At 63.4% G+C, this 23123-nt stretch overlaps 2 protein-coding genes across 3 annotated transcripts; one reads left to right on the forward strand and one right to left on the reverse strand.

Moving 5' to 3' along the window:
• Positions 1–111: 111 nt before the first annotated feature.
• SCNN1D (sodium channel epithelial 1 delta subunit) lies at positions 112–9423 on the reverse strand. The gene is given in 13 exon segments (XM_029215924.1): positions 112–1036; positions 1116–1243; positions 1357–1532; positions 1607–1689; positions 1817–1934; positions 2127–2225; positions 2322–2357; positions 2359–2483; positions 2535–2746; positions 2821–2994; positions 3056–3471; positions 3820–4142; positions 4398–9423. Coding segments are annotated over 13 exon segments (2439 nt in total). The 5' UTR covers positions 4603–9423; the 3' UTR covers positions 112–692.
• A 168-nt stretch (positions 9424–9591) lies between these two features.
• On the forward strand, positions 9592–22174 carry UBE2J2 (ubiquitin conjugating enzyme E2 J2). 2 transcript variants are annotated; one of them, XM_029217630.1, is made up of 7 exons: positions 9592–9782; positions 13491–13621; positions 16226–16266; positions 20215–20317; positions 20398–20536; positions 20852–20932; positions 21525–22174. In XM_029217630.1, exons 2-7 carry the CDS (start codon positions 13491–13493, stop codon positions 21807–21809), a joined length of 780 nt encoding a protein of 259 aa, XP_029073463.1. In that variant the 5' UTR covers positions 9592–9782; the 3' UTR covers positions 21810–22174. The 2 variants fall into 2 exon arrangements, with proteins under 2 accessions (XP_029073463.1, XP_029073464.1); XM_029217631.1 differs by lacking the exon at positions 9592–9782 and adding an exon at positions 12818–12835.
• The last annotated feature ends 949 nt before the right edge of the window (positions 22175–23123 follow it).

Genomic DNA, 23123 nt, shown 5'->3' on the forward strand with positions numbered 1-23123 from the left:
CTCCCACCGTGTCCGTGACTGAGGATGTGGGGGTGTGGTCTGAGGTCTTCAGCTCGCTGCGGGGGTGGGGGGAGTGGGGGGGTGCGCAGCAGGACACACTACAGCCACCAGGTAGAATCATCCATTTTACTGCAAAGCGGGCCCAGGTCACTGAGTGCCCGGGCCTCGTCCTGCCCTTTCTCCCACTGGCCCTGAGCGAGGGGGGCTCTGCCCAATGCCTGCACACACCTGCACGGAGGTAGACAGACGTGTTGATGCTCGGAAACGTGGATGTATGACGCTGACACCAGACAAACACACTCCCTTGGGGCGCCCCCCCCCCACCTCATGCACGCGCGCACACTCCTGCATACGGGAGATGCTCCGTCACGCCCTGAACGCGAGGATCCCGAGTGGTGGGGACACTCCCCTGCTCCCTGCCCCAGGCCTCCCTGAGACCTGTGAGGTCACTGCCCGGCAGGCAGCTGCGCTAAGAAGGCCCCATGTGCTAGTGCCTGGCGCCTTCCCGCCCTCGGGCTCTGGTGCCGCTGCTTTTTGGGCCCCGGGTTTGGCTCGGCTGGCCGGCGGGGGGGGGGGGCCCTGTGGGGCGGGACTGGCCAGCCCTGGGGAGAGCCCACTGCCACCACTACAGTGGGAGAGCCCACTGCCGCCACAGCTCCCAGGGTCAGGCCACTCGCAGGCTGGTTCAGGTGTCAGGAGTTTCTGGGGCCCACACCGGGCTGACCTCCAGCCAAGACCCCTGCCGGAGCCCCTGCAACATCATGGGAGGTGGAGCTGGGCCCCCGGGCGTTCGACGTCATGCCTGCAGCTACCCGGCCACCAGCCGGCCTCTGGCTCGGAGCGGGCATCCCCGTGGCTGCCCTGGGCTGGCCCCGAGCCCCACGGAGCTGGCGGCAGCACAGCAGCAGGGCGAGGGCCGCGGCATCCAGCAGCAGCTCCAGCATCTCCACGACTGAGAGGACACAAGAGCCGAACCGCAGGCTCCAGAGGCTGCCCGTGGCTGAAAGCAGCTGCGGCACATATGGGTGTTGCGGGCGGTGAGCGGCGCGCCCCGGGCGCCAGCCCTGCCCCACCCCCGCCGCTCGGCCCGGTGGCTCGCCCGAGTAGACGGGTGTCCTCGTCCACAGTGCGGTAGTTGAGCTCCTGGGAGAGGATGTTCACCTTGGCCAGGTTGCTCCTGGGGCGGGGCACAGGCGAGAGGGGCGGGGTGCAGGCGAGAGGGGCGGGGCCATCCCTGGGGGCGCTGGAGGGCGAGGATGGCAGGGGGGGCACCAGGACATGACCTCAGCAGGAGGAGGCTGCACCCACCTGGGGCTCGGGCTCCAGGGGCCTGGCCCGCCCTGCACACACAAGGCTCACTGTGGCCGCGGCTCCTCCCCGGGCGCTGCGGGGCAGTGTGAGGGCAGGGCCTCGGGGACACAGGTCAGTCCGGGGAGGGCTCTCTGCCCATGAGGCCTCACCCCACTTCCGGGACTCACGGCTGACTTGGAGGAAGGCCAGCTGGAGGTCCCAGCGGAGAGCTTGCACGAAGACTCCCTGGGAGAGACAGACCCCGTCACATCCCTGCGAGGTGCCTCTGGGCGGACCCCACCCCGGCACTCCCCACTCCCCTGCAAGGCCGGGGGCAGCAGGAGGCGCAGGGAAGCCGGTGGGTCTCCGGGTCCTTGCAGAGGCGGCGGAAGCAGTGACCTGGGGAGGGGGTCATGGGTGAACCTGCTAGGAATGACCCAGGGGCGGTGGGGAGGTCTGCCCTTGACGGGGCAGCCTGGGACTCTGCCCCCCGCAGCCCATGCAGGCCGGCAGGGTGGGGGGCTACCCCAGGCCGGGTGCCGCACGGAGTTGCAGTGCTCGGGCCCCGTAGGCAGGGGTTAGAAGAAGCAGCCGCAGGAGCGGGTCTCCACCATCAGCGGCCGGAAGCAGGAGACCAGGCAGGCCTGGGGGAACAGCGGGGAATGGAGCTGTGGGTCCAGGACCGCCGCCCCTCTCCCGGGCCTGCCGCCCGCCCACCTCCCTCCCACTGGCCTGTCCGCCCCCCAGCTCCCACTCCTTGCCTTAGCCCCCCCCCCCCCCCAACCCCCTCCCTGGGCCCCCCCCCCCTCCTTCATGCCCCCCAGGCCCCGCCTCACCTGCCTGGTGCAGGAGGCGGTGTACAGCAGCTGCACGTCCACGCCCCCCGTGCTGTCTGTGCAGTGCCCACAGGGGCTCCCGAGCCGGTGCCCCTTGTCCTGGGGGGAAAGGGTGCAGTTCAGTTCTGCCGCCCTGCCCTGGAGCTCCCGAGGCCCCAGGTTTGGGCACGGAGGCCAGGAGCCTTGAGGCTGGGCGGCCCAGCTCTCGGAGGTGGTCTCAGTCCCTGGCCGATGCTGAAGCCCCCCGGCGCTCCAGGAAGGGCGTGTGGTCACGCGTGTGGATCACGACTTTGATGCCGGCCTCCGTGGGCAGCAGAAGGTGATCCCGCTGCTTTGCCCCGAGGGCCAGGCTGACCCCTGGGGGAGGCCGGGGGTGAGGCCAGGCCGGCCTGGACACCCCGCCCACACCCAGCCCAGGCTGGCACTCAGCGTGGGCGATGCCGGGGTGCTGCGCGGCCCAGACACCGTTGAAGGTGTAGCAGCTGCTGTAGCTGGGGTGGTGCGAGGTCTGGAAGTGTCTGGAACCAGGGGCCACGCTCAGACCCGCACATACCCCTGACCCATCACCCTGTTGTGTGCAGCCCCGGGGTTGCAGGGAGGGGACCACAGCTGCCTTATCTCTGGAGGGAGCCGTGGGGCCGGCAGACCACTGCATGGGGCGTGGCGGGGCGAGCAGCCACCCACCTGCACTCACTGGGCCTGGCGGTCCTGGCCGTCGTAGCGGCAGGAGAAGACAGTGTCTGCCGTGGCTGTGGTGGCCATCCTCGTGGGCAGCAGACCCAGAACGTTCACGCGGTGCAAGTGGTACCACTCCCGGGTGGCCACCACGCCGGAGGAGTAGGCCTGTTGGGTGCAGTCGCCACTGGCGCTGTTACACTGGGCGGCACGGGGTCAGCGTGGGGCTCCGACCTGCCCCATCCCATGCAGACCTCCCAGGGCTGGGACACTCACCAGTTTGCAGCCCACTCTGTTCTGGCCCCCCAGGGGGCTCAGCCTTGGAGGTGGATCCCGCGGTCCAGCTGGAAGGTGGGCTCGGGGCCCAGGGCCTCGGCCCCCGGGGCGTCCACGCTGTCGCTGAAGTTGAACCCACACAGGGAGTAGATGTTCTGCCAGGCAAAGTTGCCCAGCGCCCGCAGGGGGCCGCGGGCTGGGTGTGGCCTGGGGGCAGGGCCAGGGTGGGGGGCAGCAGAGTCAGAGCCAGGCCCCGAGTCCCCACGACAGCCACGCACACTGCGGGGAGAGCCACACTGGTCCTCATGGCACTGACCTGGGTGTCGCAGAGAGCAGAGTGGCCCCCACCCCCCGCCGTCCTCAGAAGCCTAGGAGGGGGTTCGGGAGCTGGGGGCTGCAGAGAGAAGTCAGATCCCCGGCCTGCCTGCCCCGCCCACCGTGGACCCCGCCACCCTCTGGCTCGTTCACGGCCCCTCCCTGTCTTTGGAGTGTTGCCCTGCTCGCTTCTCGGGGGGCCTGCCCTTCTGGAAAGTCCCCTGCCACCCTCCCCTCCCCCTCCCCGGGCTGCCCAGCGCCTCGGCGTCCCTCCGGGTGGCAGTGGTCACACCAAGATTCCGCCGGCTCTTCTTGCCCTTTAGCCCGCTCCCGGGTCTCAGGGCTGGGGAAGGCAAGTCGTCCGCGATGGGGGCTCCCGCTGTGACCGCACGTGGGGAGGGGCCCCCAAGCTGGCTGCAGCCCTCACCGGTGCGGGTTCATGTCGCACAGGGTGACCGACAGGAAGAGCTTGCGCTGCGCTGCGCTCCGAGTATACGGACACCGTCGTGATGACCGGGTAGAGCCAGTACTGCCCGAAGAGGAGTCCGAGCTGCCAGCAGAGCACGCCCAGGGCCCGCGCGAGCCGCAGCCCCCAGGACGCAGTCTTGAGGCAGTTCTGGCTGGAGCACACAAGGCGGATGGCACTGTGGATGGTGCTGTTGGTGCGGAAGGTGGCGACCAGCTCCCTCAACGAGGCGCGCAGCTCCACCAGCCTCTCCCCACGCCCCTCCTCGGGCGGGGGCGGTGGTGGCGACAGCAGCAGCTGGGGGCACGTTCGGGTCCCCGGCCCCCCACCAGCTGCTTGGGCCACGGCTCCAACCTGAATCCCAGAAGCAAGCCTCAGTGGGGTCCCAGCCCACCGTCCGGTCTGACCCCACCCAGGTGTCCCCACCCGGGGCCATGCCATCGACTTCCATTCTCTGTCCCTGGGAACTCCCAGGACCGTCGCGTCCCTCAGCCTCCAGTGGCCCAGCTCGGCCTGCTGATGCCCAAGAGAGGCTCCATCAGAAGCTGGTCCATACTTGGGACCGACGCTGCGGCCCTCCCCTGTGATGACCGGCAGGGAACCAGGCGGCCTCCGCGGGTGTGTCTTGTCATGGCCAGAGCCGAGCCTGGGCGGTGGGGCAGGGACAGCAGGGGACATGGTGTTCAGGCCACGCCTGGCCTTGTCTGCAGGCAGGCTCGAGGCTGGGTGGGTCTCTGCTGCCATCTGCCAAGTGGGCCAGGGGCCTCTGGTGAGGGGCAGCCAGGTGACCTGCTCAGGGTGGGCCTAGAGCCCAGTGCTGAGGATTGACGGGACTCTGGGCCTCAACGGCCTCCACCAACCCTCAGCGGCCAGCATGGCCACTTTGACTGGGGCCGATGGAGCCAGGCAGGTCTGGCCACATCTGGGCCAAGGGTCAGACCTGTAGACTGGTGGGCGCTGCTGGCCTGGGGTGGGGCGTCGTCCACCGAGCTGAGTCCCCAGGGATGGTCCATTCGTGGGCCTCGGGCTTCCGGAAAAGTAGGCAGCAGGCTGATGGGCCAGACGTGGTGGGGATCTGAGGGCCGCAAGGAGGTGGACCCGAGGCCTGCCTGGCCCCCATTCCCACCCAGAGGCTCCAGCGTCCCAGGACCCAGGTCCCCCAGTGCGCAGGGCCGTGGAGCCCTGACCAAGTCAGGCCTGCCGGTCCAGGACACGCACTGAGTCACTGCCCGGGCCTACTGCGGACTTCCCACAATGTCCCCATCTTGGTCTGAATTGTTAGGCCTCTCACACTTGGGGTGCAGCCCCCTGGGTTCTGGCCCTCCAGCCAATGGGGCCTGGGCTGGCGCTTGGGGAGGGCGCTGAGCCAGAGGAAGGGCCTGGTGCATTCAGCTGGTACGTGCAGGCACCCTAGCGCCTGCCAGCTGTGTGGGGCCCAGGCCTCGGGTTTGTGGAGGTGGCCTGGCCAGGGGCACATGCCAGCACGGGGTGCTGATGGCGGGTCCCACACGGGACAGAGCGCTGCCCACACGTGTGTCCCGTGATCACACTGAGCCCTCACAGGGAAGGCAGGACCCTCAGCCCTGTGATACTGGCGAGGCAAAAGGGGCTCCAGAAGGTTCTATGGGACTCCGTACTGGCCGCCTCCCACCCCAGCTGGAGCTGGCGGGGCAGGAGGAGGGTGGCTCTGGAGACCCAGGCACCTCCAGGGTTTCCTGAGACGGGGAGCGGGGTCCTGACACTGGGGCGGATGCGCTGGGGTGAGTGTGGGCACCGCGGGTCCCTGACGCCTCAGCTGCAGCAGGAACAGGGGTGCACGGCCCCTTCACGCAGCACACGCACACACACACACTTGCACGAACACACACTCCTCTCACACACAGCAAGCCCTCTGTCAGTGGGGGTGGCGTGATGAAGGTGTGGACAGGAGCCCCTGCCCTCTCACGTGGGACGTGGCCCCTCCGCTTCAGGCAGGGGAGACCCGGAGAGATGGCCTGCCCCAACTGCCCCGGTCACAGGCCACCTCGGGCACCCCTGGGACCTTGAGGCTGGAGCCTCACTGTGTGGGTGCCTCCAACCTCCCGTGCTGGGTGGCTGCGACAGTGGCGGTGCTGGTGGCGGTTCTAGCAGGTGACAAAGCAGGCCGTGGCCCAACGCTGGCCAGGCAGCCTCCTATTTATAACAGGCTGGGCGTGGGACATGGCGGTGGGGAGGGACCCAGCTGGGGGCAGTCACACCTGCTCTGGTCCTGGAAGGGGAAGCCTTTGGCTGCAGGCACCGGCGTCTTTCCCCGGTGGGAAGCTTTCCTGCCCCGGTTCCTCGCGCCAGGCTTGGGGCCCTGGCCCTGGCTGGGGTGAGGGGCCCGAGGTTTCTGGAGGGCGAGGAGGGACCCCGCTGCAGCAGACCCTGCATGCCCCCTGCCCTGTCCACTCTCCTCCAGCCTGGCCTGCAAGGATGCCTGCTCACCTCCACCTGCCAGGCCTCTGACCACAGGTGTTTGTGGCCAAGGGTCGCTGGGCAGGGGCCTTCATTCCCAGAACACAGGGGTCTGCCAGGGCTGGCTGCCCAGCCCCTGGGACAGGCGGGGACTGTGGGAAGGAGCTGGGGCCCAGGTGGGAGATGGCGCCCACAGCTCAGCCTCCCAGGAGATACTAAGACCACGCACCACCCACAAAGATGGCACCACACCCTAGGGACACACCATCTCGGACGCTGAAACCCTCGGCCTCAGTGTGGTTGCATGAGGCCAGCCAGTGTGCTGGAGGCAGAACAGCCCCAGGGTGACACGCCGGGGGACCCAACATGGTTCTAGGATGACTCAGAGGCCTCGTCATCCCAAGTGACCGGACCCTCAGCCTGGTCCCAGGCTTGAGGGGTCGGCTCAGGCCCTCTGCCCCTCCCAACACAGGCTCTGGGTTCCTGACACCCCACCCCAAATTGGTGCTGAGGACCCGGGCTGAGAGGAGGGAGGAAGCCCCCACCTCCACCAGACCCTTCTGGTGGGGCCTTGGCTCTGAGGAGGTGTGAGGTCACCAGCCTCGTGGCTTTGGAAGGAGGCAGATGGCCACAGGAGACCCCTGGGAGAGGGAAGTCACGCTTGGGGAAGAGCTGGCCCTGGACTCATCTGGGCGTGAGTGCGAATCACAGCTTTGCCACTCATCGACTGTATGACGTTGCCCAAGTTACTCAACCTCTCTGAGCCCGTTTCCTCAGGTACAAAGTGGGATTAAGTTTCCTTGAGGCTCAGAGGTGAGACCAACTGATGTCACTGGGCCAGTGTCAGAGCCCCTCCTTCCTCCTCCTGAGGCGGCCACCCCAGAGCCTGCCTTTGGGAGGGCAGAGACACAGAGACTGCGTCCAGTGGCAGCGAGGCCAGCAGCCCCCTCCTCCCTTCTGGGCCCGTGCCCTCGCCTGCCTCACCAGGCCCCTCCGGTCCCCGGAGGAGCAGTACGTGGTGTCTGGGGTGGGACAGGGCTTCCCCAGCTCCCTTGACGGCTGTATGTTGAAAGGATTAGAGAAGGGAAAGGCGGAGGGCCCCCGTCCCCCGCCCTCTCCCCAGAAGGACGGCTGGCCCTAGCCTTCAAGTGGTGGCCTTCACCGAGGCTGGGCCTAGAGGCACCAAGGCGTCCCTTTGCAGGCCGGGGCTGCCCTGCAGACTGCGGGTGCCTGGGCTCCACCTCCACCCTCAGGGACAGCTCAGAGTTGGCCCTGGGGGAATTCCAGTGCAACAGACGTGAAGTCTGAGCTCATGGGCTCTGCACGTGTGTGCGGTATTTCTGGGGGGGTGGGCAGGTGGGGGCATCCTCCCCGCCCTGGAGCTGGACCATCTGGAGTTCATGCCCGCTAGAGGGTAAGGGGCCTCCTCAGTGCAACCGCAGAAACTCTCCATCCCCCGGGCATTGACCGCAGTGGCAGGCAGGGGCTCCTGCCACCACAGAGGGGGCTCTGGCTGGCTGCGGTGGGCAGAGTGCGTGACGCTGCCCGTGTGGGGCTCAGGGTCCGGCCGTGGGTCTGCCCCACACCTGCGCTTGAAACACTCTGGCACCTCAGGGTGGCCTCCCTTGTAGAACTCTCCGTGAGCTAGAAACAGCTGGGCCCACCCTGTGTGGGGATGGCAGAGCCCGGGTTGGGGGGAAGGCGGGGGAGTGAAGGGCAGGCTGCGCTATTTCCTGAGCGTGGCAGCAGGAGGCGGGGCCTGGGGACTGCCAGCCTCCCCAGGAGGAGGGCGGGCCAGCGCCGGGGGACACTGGGGGCCAGAGACGTAGCAGGCTGGCTTCCCACGGGCCGACTCGTGCTGGTGCTGGGCCGAGGGACGACGGGCACTCCTTCTGCTTCTGCCCTGGGCCAGGGGCCAGCCCTGCAGTGGCCGCTCAGATCCTGCCTGAGGTGCCCTGGGTGGGCCAGACTCGGGGGTGAGCGTGGCCGCCCTCCCGCCCTCTGCCAGTGGCCACGGCTACACCCGTCAGGGCTTGGAGTCCACCGTCAATCGCCACGTGGTCAGTTACCCCGTTGACCGGTGGTCTATTCCGAGAGGCAGTCAGGGTCGTGGTCAGGGGTGAGAACTTGGGGTCTGAACCGCAGCTCTGCTGCACGGAGCCCTGTGCTCTGCCCAGCGACGGCCCCTCCAGATGGGTCCTGGCTGACGAGCACCACCAGCCTCACAGCCAAGCCAGCAATGGCACAGCCTGTGGGGGCACCCCCAGCCCCACTCACCAGGAAGGGTAGTGTGTCGGCCTGCCCAGCTGCCCAGCCCTCCCTTTTCCAGAACCCCACCTGTGTGCCATCCTCACATGCCCCCCAGTGTTCCCCAAGGCAGATGTGAGGTGCACACGACACCTCCAGGCCCCGTGGTCAGGGCTGTCTTGATGCTGTCCCGGTGGCAGCACCCTCTGCTCCCCGCGGCCTTCCCTGGCCGCCCCACCGCCCTGCTCTGCCTCCCCCTCCCCCAGGGCCAGAGAGGGGGCCGTGGGAGCGGAAAGCCAGCCTCAGTGCGGCATCCACGGTGCATAATGACCTTATTGATGGGCTGGGTGGAAAATTCGGTCGGGAAACAGTGCAACACTTTTTATGAGGACAGCTCTCCCCCTGGGCAGGGGCTGGGCAGCCTTCCCACGGCGGACCCCACCTGGCACAGGTTCTGGCGGGGCTCCGGGTCCCACGCGTTACCGCAGCCACACAAGGCCACCCAGGACTCGATTCTCAGGGCCCCGGCTGGTTCGGTACCTGAGGCCCGGGGACGCAGAGTGCCTCCCGCGCTCTCCTGTTAAATGGGCACAAGAACTGGGCCCCCCAGTCCGCACTGGGCCGATCCTTTGAAAGGGGGCCGGCGGGAGGGTCGGCGTCCCAGAGAAGTCGGGCGGGGCTCACGCCGGCACCGCGGGGGTTACCCTCTAACAGAACCTGTCTTCCCGCGGAAGGCCGGGGGTCCTGAGGAGGGGGAACGTGCTCGGTGGGGGGCCCCGGTCCGCTGCGGCCGCTGACTCTCCCCGGGGCCGCCAGCCGGACAGGTCTGCGGCTGAAGGATCAACCGGAAGGCCGCAGCTGTCCGACCAGACGTACAGAAGGGCTCGGGCCCCGCCCCGCGAGGCTGCAAGCCACTGCCCATGCGCCTACTGTTTCCGCTTCCTGGGGAGGGTGCCGGCTGCGAGACGCAGGCGACGTCCGCCCGGCAGCCTAGAGAGGTCGCCCCCCGGCTAACCGCGCCCCGGAACCGGAAGCGTGGATAACCCCGCCCCGCGAACGGCCATCTTGGAAGCAGAGGCGGAGGCGGCGGCGGCGGCGGTGGCGGCGGCGGCGGTCGGGGTGTGCTCGGTCCTGGCGCGGTGCAGCTGTGCGGCGCGGGCCCCACTCTCTCGCTCCCTGCTCTGGCCTCGAGCACGGCGAGCCTGAGCGCGGCGGCGGCCCACGCGCGGCGACGGGGAGAGGTGAGCACGCGCTGCGGGCCTGTGCCGGGGCCTCGGCCGCGCGTCCGCCCCACCGGAGCCGGCCCGAGCGGCGGGCGGGGGGCGCAGGGCCTCCGCACGGCCCATCCCCGCCCCGTCCGCGCTCGCGGGGCCCGGCCTGGAGCTTCCGTGCGTGGAACCCGATTTCGGTTACGGCGGGGCGCCCGGGGCTCCGGGTCGGCTCTTTCTCCCTCCGGCCAACTTGGGGATTCGGGTGGTTATACGGTTGGCGTCCCACGGAAAGGCCTTCCGTTAGTGGCACACTTGCGGCCGCCGTCAGGACGGGCCGGCGTAGAGCTTGGTTCGTAAACTGTCCTGGGAATCCGTGTTGGGATGGGGTGACTGCCGTCCAGCCCGCCGCCGCTTCATCCCCGAGCAGTTAGGACCCCAGACTGCCCCTTATGTCCCCCCAGCAGTGAGCGTGCCTGGTTGACGCCCTTGGGGTGGTAACTGAGAGAAAATCCGGGCGGTCAGAGTGGGAAGCTCCACGCCGGGCGGCCGGAGTGGGCCCTGGGCCGGCTCCTCGCCTGTGCACGCCCGCTCTCTCGTCTGGCCATGTGTAAGCGTCTCGCCCCTTTTCCAGTTAGTACCACTTAGTTGGTCTATGTTTAGTTCCCATCCATTCCCGACCGCACGCGGGCCCAGGCATGAAACAGTTAGAGAGGTCAGGCCCCAGCCGGTGGAGGGGGCGGCGAGCGGAGCTAGTGAGGGCGGTGGTCGGGGCTCTGTTCTTTGGAGGTGCGGGGCTCTCGGTGTAGGCTCGTTTTCGCGGAGAGGAACTTAAGGGTCTCGCTTGATTGAAAGGTCCCGCGTGTCTGCAGGCATCGTTGGATCTCGGCACCTAGAACTGGCGCTCAGTCATCCGCACACTTTGGCCGCGCCGATCTCTGGCAGGTGCGGGAGTGGCGGCGGGGCGGCCCCCATCAGCCCCGGGCCTCCGTCCAGCCTGTGAAGCAACCTTGCTGGTGAAGGGAGAGAATTCCGTGCGAGTCCCGGGCACGGGTGTGTCACGTGCCCTCTGGCGGGTCAGGCCAAGGTCTCGTGCCGCACAGTCACTGGAGTACGCAGCCGCCGAGCGGGAGAAAGGGGCGGGCGGCACGTCTGTCCCCGCGGTCCCGGAGGGACTTGTGCCCGAGACGTCGCCTCGGGCTGCCCGCCTTCAGCTTCTCTGCCCTGCAGTTTTGTGCACGGGCCTTGTTTCTTGTTCTGTTCTGTTTTTGAACGTCTGCGCCCTGTTTACTTCAGTGTGACACGCCTTACATGCTCTCTCCGTGGGGACGTGGCCTGAAGGGCCCTTGAGGAGCGCTTCATGGCCTGTGGAGGCGCCTGGTCTGTGCGCACGGGCGGGTTGGGAGAGGCCGGCTCACCGGAAGTCACCCGGAGGGGCCTGAGGGCGCTGCGCAGAGGGAGCCCTTTCCTTTGAGGGACCCGGTAGCTGGATTGTAAGTCGGCTTTGGAAGCAAAAGCGAGAGAAAAGTCCATTTGTGCCCAGGCGGGCAGGATCTGTTTTATTTATTTTCTGTGGCCGTGTGCTACCCTCTGTGAAGCACCCAGCTGGCCGCTTGACTGAGGCCCGCATGGCTGTATCTGAATTACCCAGTGAGCCGGTTTGTGTCGGCAGAGTTAACTTTACGGTGAGCAGTTAAAGGAAACGAGTCCTGGGTGGTGGCCCTACTTTTGGACTGTCGCTGTGTTTGTCACTACACATCGCCCTGGTCCCCTTGGCTTCTCCGGCCTTTGGGGCGGTGCTGCGGAGGGAGTGCTCCCCCCAGGCTGGTCTAGCCACCTGCGAGGGCACAACAGCCAGTGATGTCTGCTGGGGCCTGGCGGGCACCTGTGCGGAGCGGAGCTGGGTGGCATGGAGGCGCTTGACCAGGGCCTCGGCGAGTTGTCTGCCAGTAGAGGCTGGAGCGGGAAGCGGCCGTGTGGCTGGGATGAGGACGGGGTCGGCTCAGGCCGTCTCGGGGGCCCTGGGAGTCGGGCGCTAGAGGGCGGTCTGGGGCTGCTCCTGAGAGCTCTTGGCAGGTGGTGGAGGTGTTGACGTTTATTTGCTTAGTTCTGGGTGCCTCCTGAAGGGCTGCGATCAGAATTGTGCGACGAGAAGTCATCCGACTTCAGCGAACAGGATGGACTGAAATGGAGGGAGACTGCGAGCCGGGAGGCTGGGCGGAAGCCTCGAGGTCTCTGACGGACAGAGCAGCGGGCCCTGCATCAGCGGCGTGTGGTGGGGCTCGGGAGAGTGGGGGTGAATGGGGATCCGAGGTTTAGGGGCCCCAGAGTAGGAAGCAGGGCTGCGCTGTGATGCGTGTGGCGGGACCACTGCGGGTACCCCGGGGGTGCAGAGTGAGACAGCGAGCCCTGGTCGTCGTCTGGTGGGGAGGCTACTCTGAGGAGGATCCCACTGGGCAGGAGTCCATGGCCTCTGGTGCAGCGACGTGGGCAGAGGCTGATGGGAGGGAAGGGGCATGCAGAGGCCCCGGGCTGAGGTGAGGCGGGGAGTGGCTCCAGGTGGAGATCCTGGCCACTGTCGTCCCGGTGCTGCAGCGGGACAGGTTGGGAACACGGGCAGAGTGACTCCTCCCTCACTGCCCCCCCCGTCCAGTTGGCCTCTCTTCTAGCCTGCACACTCCCGTCCATCCTGAGCTGCACACCCTGGTGTGCTCTCTGTCTCCACCATGTTTTACCCCAGTGGCTTTTGCGCTTTATTTTTAGCAGTAGAACTTCTTTGCTTTTGTACCTTACGTTGTGAGAAATTCTGGTAGGTTAAGTGGATCGAGCTGGAGCCGCTGTGGTGCCCGTGAGAGTGGGGAACCCTGTCTTGCGCGTCCCCATCCCGCCCTCCCGCCTCTGGGGCAGAGCTGAGGTGTCCCAGGGCCCCCTCAGGTCTCTTGCCTTGAATGATGCCTGCTCCCTCCTTCCCTGTCCGCAGCCTTCAGTGCTGTCCTGCGCCATCCTGTATGTCCCATGGTGTCCCATCCATCCTCTGCTGGGCCACCAGAGTCGCCTTTCTAACAGAAGATCTGATGTGCCTTAAGGTTTGGGCCTAAAATCCTTGTGGGCACCGCTTGATGGCCCGGCCTCGCATCCCTGGTTGGCCTCATTGGCCGCTGTTCACCGTGTTTGGCTCCTGCCGCGGTGACCCAGTGCTGTGTCCTGGACACAGGACACTTCCTTATCTCTGCCTGTCCAGCTGCCGCTTCCTGAGTCTCTCTGGGGTCCCCATCTCTCTCTCCAGTCCCAGAAAGAGGCTCTTCCTCTGCTCCTCTGTTGCTCCCACCCACCTGTGACCAGTGGTAGGTGTGCTGGAAAATGTATAACAGCGGGCTTCGGTGGGCCGTGGCGGGGGAGTGGCACCACCCAGCACGGCACTGGGGAGATGCTCACGTGGCAGGCGGTCAGGGCCTCCTCCCGCAACCCTTGCAGATAGAGCTCTCTCTCCCCGTGGAGGTTCTTTGAAAACAGGAGTGTGGCTGCAGGGTTTTTCTTAACCTTTCTGTCGGACGATGTCGTGTCAGCGAAGATCCTAGCAGGCAGACAGGAAAGGGGACTCCGCGAGGCCCGCGGGTGTCTGAGGGTTCAGGCAAGTCAGCGCGGCCCATGAGCCTCGACTCTGGGTGGCGGAGGCCGCCTGTAGGGAGGGCGGCAGGGGACACCTCTGTTCTCGTCAGCATAGACCTTTGTCTTCCACAGATGAGCAGCAACAGCGCTAAGAGAGCACCCACAACAGCGACGCAGCGCCTGAAGCAGGACTACCTCCGGATTAAGAAAGACCCCGTGCCTTACATCTGTGCCGAGCCCCTCCCTTCCAACATCCTTGAGTGGTAAGGCTCTGCATCCTCCTTCGCCCACACCACCCGTCACCCGGCTTCTCGGGCTGGGCTGTGTGGGCCGGATGGGCCATCTCGGCGCGGGGAAGGGGCTCCTGTACCCTTGGCAGGTGTGAGTGGACTGTGAGGCCTGTGGACGCTGCCCGGTTGTCTTCACGATGGGCAGCAGCTGGGGGTGTGGTGGGCTGTCCTTGACCCCTGCCTGCTGGGGCCAGAGAGAAGGTCCTTCCTGGGGGAGGCTTTGGGGCCTGCAGGCCTCACGGCTGTTGGAGAAGCTACACGTTTAGACTCTCTTTCTCTGCTCTTTGCTTCTTGGTGCTGTGAGGCGCCCTGTCTTACTTTGGTGAGCTGGTGACGGGGGGACGGGTCCTGATGCTCCAGCTCTGTGTTTTGGGAATATGCATTTCATAGTGACTGTCGCCGTGTTGTAGAAGAGCTGCTCCTACCAGGTTTGCTGGTGATTTTGTGAGAGACAAAGTGTAGGGCTGAAATATTAAGGAGTGTTTTCTCCTTGTTATGTTTTGTTCTTAACAAATACTTAAAAATTTTTTTGAAATCCAGAGAAAAGAGATCTGAGTTAAAAAGCATTTTCCAGGTTGGACAGGTATCGAGGATTCTGGGTCTGCATTCCTCCCTTGGCTCGCAGAGAAGGGCCAGCACTGGCAGGTGGGGCGGAGGGTCTCAGCGGGGAGACTGGCCTTGGCATGTGGGGGAGGCATCAGTGTCGCAGCAGAGCTCTCCCTGTCCCCAGACGACAAAAACCAAGCGTGGCCCCCAGGACGTAGTCGGCAGGTGGACAGATGGGCTCCATGGCAGTCTAGGGGAACATCCTCATTGCGTGGGCCCCTGCTGCATGTGAGCCGAGTCGGGTCCTACGCTCCATCATTCGTTAGGAGGACCCGCTGCAAAGGAAGAGGCGCAGGGCAGAGTCCATTGGAGACCGGACACAAGCTTCCCCTCCCCTGTGGCCAGCTGTGACAAGCCCTGTGAGGTGTATCCACCAGGGAAACCCTTTCGGGACTGAGCACCAGGGATTTCAGTGGGGTGGGTCACGGGCACCTCTGCCTGGTGCCCGCCAGTGTTCCAGACGCCCAGCAGGACAGCAGGCTTCCCTTCAGCACTAAGTACGTTTTTTGCACAAATAGTTGAGATGCATTGGGGTGATGAGAACCCCTTGGAATCCAGTTCCCAGACGCTGGCTGAGGACAGCAGTGTCAGGCCTGCTGCGTGGGCTCTTCTGCTCAGCTGTGGGTGTCTGTCGCTTCAGCTGGGAGAAGAGCGCGTTTTTTCTGGAAGATGCCTGTCCTCCAAGCCTTCCTTGCTCTGCTGCCCCAGGGCTGCTGGGCGCTCTCAGAGCCCTGCTCACCGGCCCTTCCCGGTATCCTCAGATTGGGCACAGGAATTGGGAGCAGTAACAAATTAAGGCCACGTTCCTTGGTGTGTTCCTGGTCTGCTGACATAGGACGACAGTATTTTTTGAGTCGGATGTTATCGCAGCGTCCTGGTGGGAAGCAGTGCCCAAAGGGGCGGTTACTGACCTGTGCTCAGTGTGTCTGGTGTGGTATTTTTGGTTAGGTCTACATTCTTCTTTGTGCTTTTCTGTCTTCTTTGAAGATTCATTAGCTCAGGGACTTCCCTGGCGGTCCAGTGGTTAGGACTCTGCGCTCTCACTGCTGAGGGCCCAGGTTTCAGCCCTTCATCGGGGAACTAAGATCCCACTAGCTGAGAGGTGCGGCCAAAAAAAAAAAAAAAAATTCATAAGCTCAAATGCTTCTTGACGTAGAGATGAAGCCTCGTTTATTCGCGTGGAGAGCAGAGTCCATGGCGGCTGGTGCTCCTGGACTGAGGCTCTCTGCGTGTGAGGACTTTGGTGACAGTCACGGGCTGTCCCTGTCCCTCCTGCTGGAGGGCAGCTGCTCTGAGGTCGAGTCTGGTTCTTCCAGGACGTCAGGGCCGGGGACCCAGCCTCTGCGTGTCTCCAGCTGTTCCCGGGTTAGCTACTGCGTGATATTTGGGCATGCTGAAAAATACCAGATTTCAGGTACGTCTCAAGAATAAATTGTGAAGTTAATTTTTTTTTTTTTTTTGCGGTACGCGGGCCTCTCACTGTTGTGGCCTCTCCCGTTGTAGAGCACAGGCTCCGGACGCGCAGGCTCAGCGGCCATGGCTCACGGGCCCAGCCGCTCCGCGGCATGTGGGATCTTCCCGGACCGGGGCATGAACCCGCGTCCCCTGCATCGGCAGGTGGACTCTTAACCACTGCGCCACCAGGGAAGCCCGTGAAGTTAACTTTTAAATCGTCAGTTGACAGAGAGGATTAGCTTTTTGCATATTGTGTTGTGGATACAGAAGTACTCTGTGGAAAACTTGGGAGACATAGCCTCTCTGATCCCGTTACAGAGCGGCTAACGTGCCAGCAGCTGGAGAAGCTGCAGAGCTGGGAGCTGGGTAGCTGGTCGGGTTCACCCTTCAGCTCCCCTACTGAGCGTCTGTGAACGTCTAGTTGCGGGTGGGCGCTAAAAACCCCGGCCTTGGAGTGACTCAGACTTTGGAGAACTTGCCGTCCCCAAAGCCAACTCATTTTCTTCCCTCCCTCAGGCACTATGTGGTCCGAGGCCCTGAGATGACTCCCTACGAAGGTAAGTCTTTGCCCTGAGTTAGAGGAACAAGTGGCGGCGTCTGTGTTCAGAGCTGCCCTTGCCAGAGAAACACCTTCTATTTGTAAATAACACTGTTTCTGGTTTGGATGTGCGTGAGGTAGACCGCACGCGTGTGGAGCCCCTTCTGGTTTCCTGCAAGTCATAGAGGGGTTTGCTCGGTTTGGTTTTGCCCATGTGTCTCTGTCTTCAGGGGCTGCTGTGACTATCGAATTTACCCAGCCTCTGACGTCAGTGGGATCAGAGCTGAGAGAACAGACGGGGGAAAAGTAAGACTAACGTGTATTGTTGAAGGAAAGAAAGGTCGTTTTCTGAGCGCTCACTCTGTGCTGAGTCCTCTGAGCTGAGGGGCGGGCCCCTGTGCGGGTAGGACCCTGAGGTGTAGGGGCCGCAGGGCCTGCCGTGGTCAGGTGATGCTACCCAGCATCCTCTGGTGTTTGCAGACAGATCTCGGAGCTGTCGGTCAGTGAGCCTCCAGGGGCCTGAGGGGAGCCTGGCGCCAGCCTCCGGGTGGTGGAGCCTGGGACAGAGCCGTGGCTGAGTGGGCACTCTAGTCCCTGGGTCTGATTTCGGGTGGCCGGAGCAGCACACTTGTGTCTTCCTACTGGGGGCTTGTGCATTCGATTCCACTAGAGGACCCGTGCTACTGGGGAGGAAGTGTGGGTGCTCTGGACGCCCAGGAGTGTTGTGGGTAGTTGGGCAGACAAGTCACTAGCCTCGTGGGACTCTTGTGGCCCAGGAATCCCTGTTGGGGGATGACCTGCCCTGGGGAAACAGTGTGCAGAAGCGTATCTATAGGGTGGGCGTGTCATGACCGCAGGGTACCGGGCTCGGTGACGGCCTCGCGTGGGGCTCCAGGAGAAAGGGCGAAGACAGGCCGCAGAACAGCTTGCACAGCTCATGTTAAAACGCTTAGAAACACACGATACGTTTTTAGCGAACTTGGACAGACACCGAGAACGAGCAGTGTTCTCTCGCGAGTAGGGTTAGGCCTGGTGTCAGAGTTTTCTTATTCTTTGTGCTTTTAGTGTTTAACGTACAGTAGAGAACACTGCTCACTAATTATGTGACGAGAGCCCCACACACACTGCGCCCAGGACCAGCCAGAACTGTTGGTGGCGTAAGTGAGGCTGACACCTGGGCAGAGGGTAGAGGTGGCAGGGAGAGGAGAGGGCACCCCCGAGCGAGCGGTGTGGTGGTTGGGACTGCAGGAGACCCCCGCCCACCCAGCCCCTCTGAGCTGGATGAAAGGCTCTCCTTTTCCAGACCCAACCTTGTCACTGTTGATCTCATTTGCCCCATCTGTTCTGTGTGTCCCTGCTGTTCCCGGTCTTCAGGCTGGGAAAGTCCTCATCCTCCTTGTAAAGCTTTCCTTCGGAGACCAAAGCTTTTCCTGCTGCCCTCCCCCTCCTCCGCTGCACCCCGCCCACACGCTGCCCTTCTCCCCTCAGCACCTGCTGTTGTGCCCTCTCCTGATGCCTGTCCCCTCCTCAGCTCAGGGCTCTGCTGTCTGCAGTGCCATCCTCTGCTGACTCTGTTCCCATCAGGGTCTCGGAGGGACCCTCAGAATCGCCGCATCTGGTGGATGGCTCTCAGGCCTCAGGGTCTGGGCCTGTGTGGACTCTGATGTGTGGACTCTGGCTCCCTCCTCCTTTGCTCCTCTGACTTCCGGATGCTCTGACCCTTCCCTCCCACGTCCACGTCTGTCTGGCTCCGTGTCGGTTGCCCGCTGACCTGGTCCTTGCTCTGGGCTCTGTCGGTGCCAAAACTGTGACAGTAGTTTCACAGTTCAGGTGGGCTTCCCGGTAGTACACGAGTGTTGATCTGTGTCTAGAGGTTTTACAGCATCCCATTAAAACCCTAACAGAGGTTTTTGTAGGTGAGCACAGGCTTATTCAAAAACTGCTTCTAAAACTTATGGAAAGGCGAAGGACCTAGAATAGCTAACATAGTTTTTTAAAATCATAAAACTGGGGGAGTCACCGTGCCTGGTTCTGAGACTCTGCGGTGTCGTTGTGTGGACCGGATGGTGTGGCCGGGGCGGGTCCCGGGGTGGAGCAGGGCCCAGGGATCGCCCCGAACAGCTTCTCTGTCAGCGGGGCGGGGCCGGAGGTGCCTGGGGTTCCAGGCGCGGTTCTCCTAGGCCTCCTCCCGGCCCCGTGCTCACATTCTTGTCTGTCTGTCCCGGGGCTCAGTGCCCGCGGACACTTGGAATGAAGCCGGAGGAGAGGCCCAGGGGCCTTTCACGCCCTTGGATGCACCTCCTGGCCCGGGACGGACCCTCTGAGGTTGGGAGTGTGCGCCTGGGTGCAAGGAGAACTGCAGGCCCTGCCACCGTGGACCCTGCTCACGGCTCTGCCTGAGCCCCTCGCTGTGCTCTGCCGCGCCCGCAGCCCTTCCCTCTGGGGACTGGCGGGTGGTGCCGGCGGGTCCCCTCTGGATCAGCCAGGCGGGGTCGCCACCCCCACCCCCCGCCCCCGACTGAGCGAGACGGACAGTGTCCCTGTGGTGTGAGCCCAACTGCTTCCCGTCACGACCGCGCCACCATGGTCTTCTCTGGGCCGAGCGCCTGTTCCCATCTCCTGCGCTTTTTCCATTTGGGCTTTTCTCAGTACTTGTGGGTTGCAGGTGTGCTTCAGCATCGCTTCTAGAGTTAGTCCCTTGCTGGTGGGCTTGTCTGCGTGCCGAGCTGTCCTCACAGGTGACACTGGTCTCAGTCACCCCTCCACCCCCCGACAGTGAGAGTGGAAGCGAGAGCACACCAGGTAGCTGGGATGCTGCAGCCGTACAAGGCGGTGGGAGGCCTTCCCCTGGTGGGGTGCTGGAGCGGAGACCTGCAGGGCTGGGGGGACAGCTGGGAGTTCCAGTGGGAGGACAGGGCAGCTACCCCAAGCCTCGCTGTACATGCACACATGCACAGACACGCACACGTCTCTGGGAATCCTGTGAAACTCACGTTCTGCCCCGCCGGTGTGGGTGGGCCCAAGGCTCTGCATTTCCAACAGGCTCCCAGGTGCTACCCTGAGAGCAAGGGGGTGAGGCCTCCAGTGGGGACGGGATGGTGGGACCTGGAGCTGGGTGGGCAGGGATGGAAGCCAGGGGCCCGGTGAGGTCACTCCAAGCTTTGGGGGCTGCATCTGTGGGAAGGTGGGGCCGCTGGGATTTGCTGATGGAGTAGGTGTGATACGGGAGCAGGGGCCCCCCAGAGTTTAGTCTGAATAACTAAGAGGACGGAGCTGCTGCTTGAGGGAAGAAGCAGGAATTCCATCTTGTACCCGTCTGGGGCAGTGTTGCCGGGACGGTCAGTACACAGGTCCGGAGTGGGGGAGGGTCCGGAGGTTCCGGGAGGATGCCAGAAGGAGCCGGGCTCCGGTCGGGCCTTGAGGAATGGTTGTGAGGCCTGAGATGGGGTCACGTGGCCCAGCGGGGATGTCTGGTGACTTCAAGGTCAGGAATTTTACATAAAGGAGATGGAGCATCTGGCAGGGCTTGGAGGGGAGCGGTTGGGGGGGGGTTAGAGTTTTGTTGTTTACTTGTTTTTAAGGGGGGGAAATGATGGTGCGTTTGCCTGCTGCTGGGTGTGGCCTGGTGGAGGAGAGGCAGGTGGAGCAGCAGTGAGGGGACCGGAAGAGCTGCCACTCGCGGGGGTGGATGTGGGGCCAGCGAGGAGCCTGGAGGTTCTGTCCTGATGCTCTGCTCTCGGGGAGGGGGGCACGCGAGGGTGGAGGAGGGACGTGTAGTCGGCAGTGGGGGTAAGGGCCCCCCCTAGGTTGGTGGTCGTGAGCCCCAGTGAGATGTGTGTGTTCCAGGAATGGTTGGCTGGTGGGTAGCGGGTGGGGAGACCTAGCTGGGCCGGGCCGGGACCCTGAGGGCAGTGAGGGCCTGTCGCGCTCTGAACAATGACAAGGCTCCTTCTCTGTTCTGATACAGGTGGCTATTATCATGGAAAACTAATTTTTCCCAGAGAATTTCCTTTTAAACCTCCTAGTATTTATATGATAACTCCCAATGGAAGATTTAAGTGCAACACAAGGTAAGGCGTCCAGGGTGCTTCTGAAGTGGGACTGGCGTCCTGAGGAGTGCGTACCCCACTGACTGGGTCCCTTTCTTCAGGCTGTGTCTTTCCATCACGGATTTCCACCCAGACACGTGGAACCCGGCCTGGTCCGTCTCCACCATCCTGACGGGGCTCCTGAGCTTCATGGTGGAGAAGGGCCCCACCCTGGGCAGCATTGAGACTTCGGACTTCACAGTGAGCTGGGGGTGGGAGGGGGGCAGTGCGGTTGGTCTCCACAGCTGCTGTACCCAGTCAGGACAGCGACTCCTTGGTACCGGGCTTTCATTTCTCTCCCGTTTTAAGTAGGGGTCAGGCCTAGCATCATCCGTGGATGGTGCAGGAAGGTGCACAGCCTTAGGAGACCGCAGCCAGCTTGTCACGAGGAGCACGCCTGTGGAGTCCTTTCCACACCAAGAAGGCAGCAGCCCTCCACTGCCTGTCAGTGTGTGTTTAGATGTGAAAGAATTGAAATTAGCCTTCGGGCTGATATTTCTTCTTTTCTCTTCCTAGAAAAGACAACTGGCTGCACAAAGTTTAGTGTTTAATTTAAAAGACAAAGTGTTTTGTGAATTGTTTCCCGAAGTCGTGGAGGTAAGAAAGTGAAAGTTGGCCATTAGTTTTGCTTTCCCCATGTCAGGGACACTTTGATTCAATACTTTCCACAGAGAACATGTGCTCCTGTGTGCTCCTGTACTGCAGACCGGGAGTAGGGTGGGTGTTTGGGTGCAAAGACCTGACCCTCTCCTCCGGGGTCTGGGGGTTGGATGGTGGGTTGGAGACGGGGAGAAGTCGGGGGAAGGCCGCTGGGCCTGTCGAGGTCCTGGGGGGCCAGGGGTGAGGGGCAGGGATGCTTGCTGGTCTTGGTGCCAGAGCAGACAACCTGGCCATGAACGGGAGGCTGAGCCACACGGAAGTCGGGGCCCTGGTGGTTCAGAGTAGCTCGGACCTGGCTCAGTCCTAGCTCGTGAGGCGTAGGCTTGGCGGTTTTGGCAAGTCATGTGGCCTCCACATCTGTTAAACAGGATTAGCAGCGGCACTGCCTCCGAGGGCAGTTGTCAGGATGAAACGTGCAGCCATTGCCCGCCGACCCTGCAGGGTCTCTGGTAAACCGCAGTCCCCTCCCTAGCCCTGAAGGAGCTGGCTTGTTTCAACCAACCCTTGTCTCTTGCTGTTTTTGTCTTAGGAAATTAAGCAAAAACAGAGAGCACAAGACGAACTCAGTAGCAGACCCCAGGCTCTCCCCTTACCAGACGTGGTTCCAGACGGGGAGACGCACCACGGCCAGAACGGGCTTCCGCTCCTCAACGGGCACGCGCCGGGCGCTGGGCCGCACCTCGCGGGGCTCCAGCAGGCCAACCGGCACCACGGACTCCTGGGCGGTGCCCTGGCGAACTTGTTTGTTATAGTTGGGTTTGCAGCCTTCGCCTACACGGTCAAGTACGTGCTGAGAAGCATAGCGCAGGAGTGAGCCGCCGCCACGACCAGCAGAGGTGGTCGGAAACGAGGGACGCTGGGCCCGAACTCGACGTGGGCTGGCTGGATGTGCCGCCGAGCACTGGGCGGGCCTGCCTGACTCCTGGGGTTAGCTTTTTAAAAACCTTCAAAAGGAAAACACAAACCAAAGTGTGTAGTTGGATTTGGAGACGTGAGACTCCCGGCCTCATTCTGCCCTGGCGTCCGTTGGGGGCTGGGAGGCTCCATGTCCGCGAGAGGACCTCACGCTTTGGTTTTATAGCTTATCTCCTGTATTGTCTTTTGGACCTATTTTAGTAACCTGTTTTTCATTTTATTAGATTTGGTCACTTAAAAGTATAAAACTTGATGCCTATCCAACACTCTGCGTGCGTTCTTAGTGTGGAGCTCTGACTCGGCAGGCAGTGCCGGGGGCCTGGCAGGGTGGCTGGGGGCCTGGCAGGGTGGCCCGGGGCCCGCTGGCTGGGGACAGCCATGGGTGGGTCAGGGGATTGGGCTTTGTCATTTGTGTTTACTTAGAATGAAGCAGGTTCCTCCTGGGAAAAAGCACGTGTGCTCTGTTTTGCTGAAGTTGAGAATCTGCTTCCTTTCTGACCACAGGCTGTCACCGGGGCTGAGCTGTGCGTCCTGCGCGGTCGCGCTGCCGGCTTTCTCTCACCCCCATGGCTTCCTGCGGGCTCCCACTGGCTGCGCTAGTGGAAGGAGGAGACCCCCCCAGCGGGCCCCTGGGTCCCACCCGCCGGACAGGCTCTGCACACGTGGGGCTTCCCGCACACGTGGTTCAGCTCTTTGGTTTGCCCTGGAGACAGGCTCACACATTCCCTTTCACAGCGGATCTGTGGCCGGTTCTTAGAGGCTGGCCGCCCGGGAAGGACACCCGGGTTCAGGGGCAGCGCTGGTGGGTGCCGTCTCAGACCTGGGGCCTGCGCCTCCTGGATCGCCGACGTCTCCCTGTTCTCGTCTCTGCTAATGACATCCTGCACGGTGTTTGGAAGGCGCCGTGTCCAGGCGCCACCACACGACAACCTGTGACCTCACTCCAGAGGCCGGCAGGGAAGCCGCGTGCAGCCCGGTGTTGGTGCATCTTTCACGTTCTTTGTTTTTTGATCAATTTATTTAAAATTGCTCTTTGATTTACTGCTTGTGTGTATTCAACCCGCTCTTGTGAAAAAGAGTCTTTCATTTTGTCTTTGTTCCTAAGTTTTGTGCTCTTGGGGTCTGTATACTACAAGTTCCTCTCTGCCCAGCACTGGGTAGCCCGTGGGCAGCTGGGTGTCCTGCGACCCACGGTGGACCCCGGTGGCGGGGT

Source organism: Monodon monoceros, unplaced genomic scaffold, assembly GCF_005190385.1.
Source record: "Monodon monoceros isolate NGI ecotype Baffin Bay Population unplaced genomic scaffold, NGI_Narwhal_1 Super_Scaffold_12, whole genome shotgun sequence".
NCBI lineage: Eukaryota > Metazoa > Chordata > Mammalia > Artiodactyla > Monodontidae > Monodon > Monodon monoceros.

What these genes read in the sequence shown, in the direction of transcription:
- UBE2J2 (XM_029217631.1), top strand. An exon ending in CCTTCCAACATCCTTGAGTG is followed by an intron (nt 13,622 to 16,225) that starts GTAAGGCTCTGC and finishes TCCCTCCCTCAG; the next exon opens with GCACTATGTGGTCCGAGGCC. An exon ending in TGTTTCCCGAAGTCGTGGAG is followed by an intron (nt 20,933 to 21,524) that starts GTAAGAAAGTGA and finishes TTTTTGTCTTAG; the next exon opens with GAAATTAAGCAAAAACAGAG.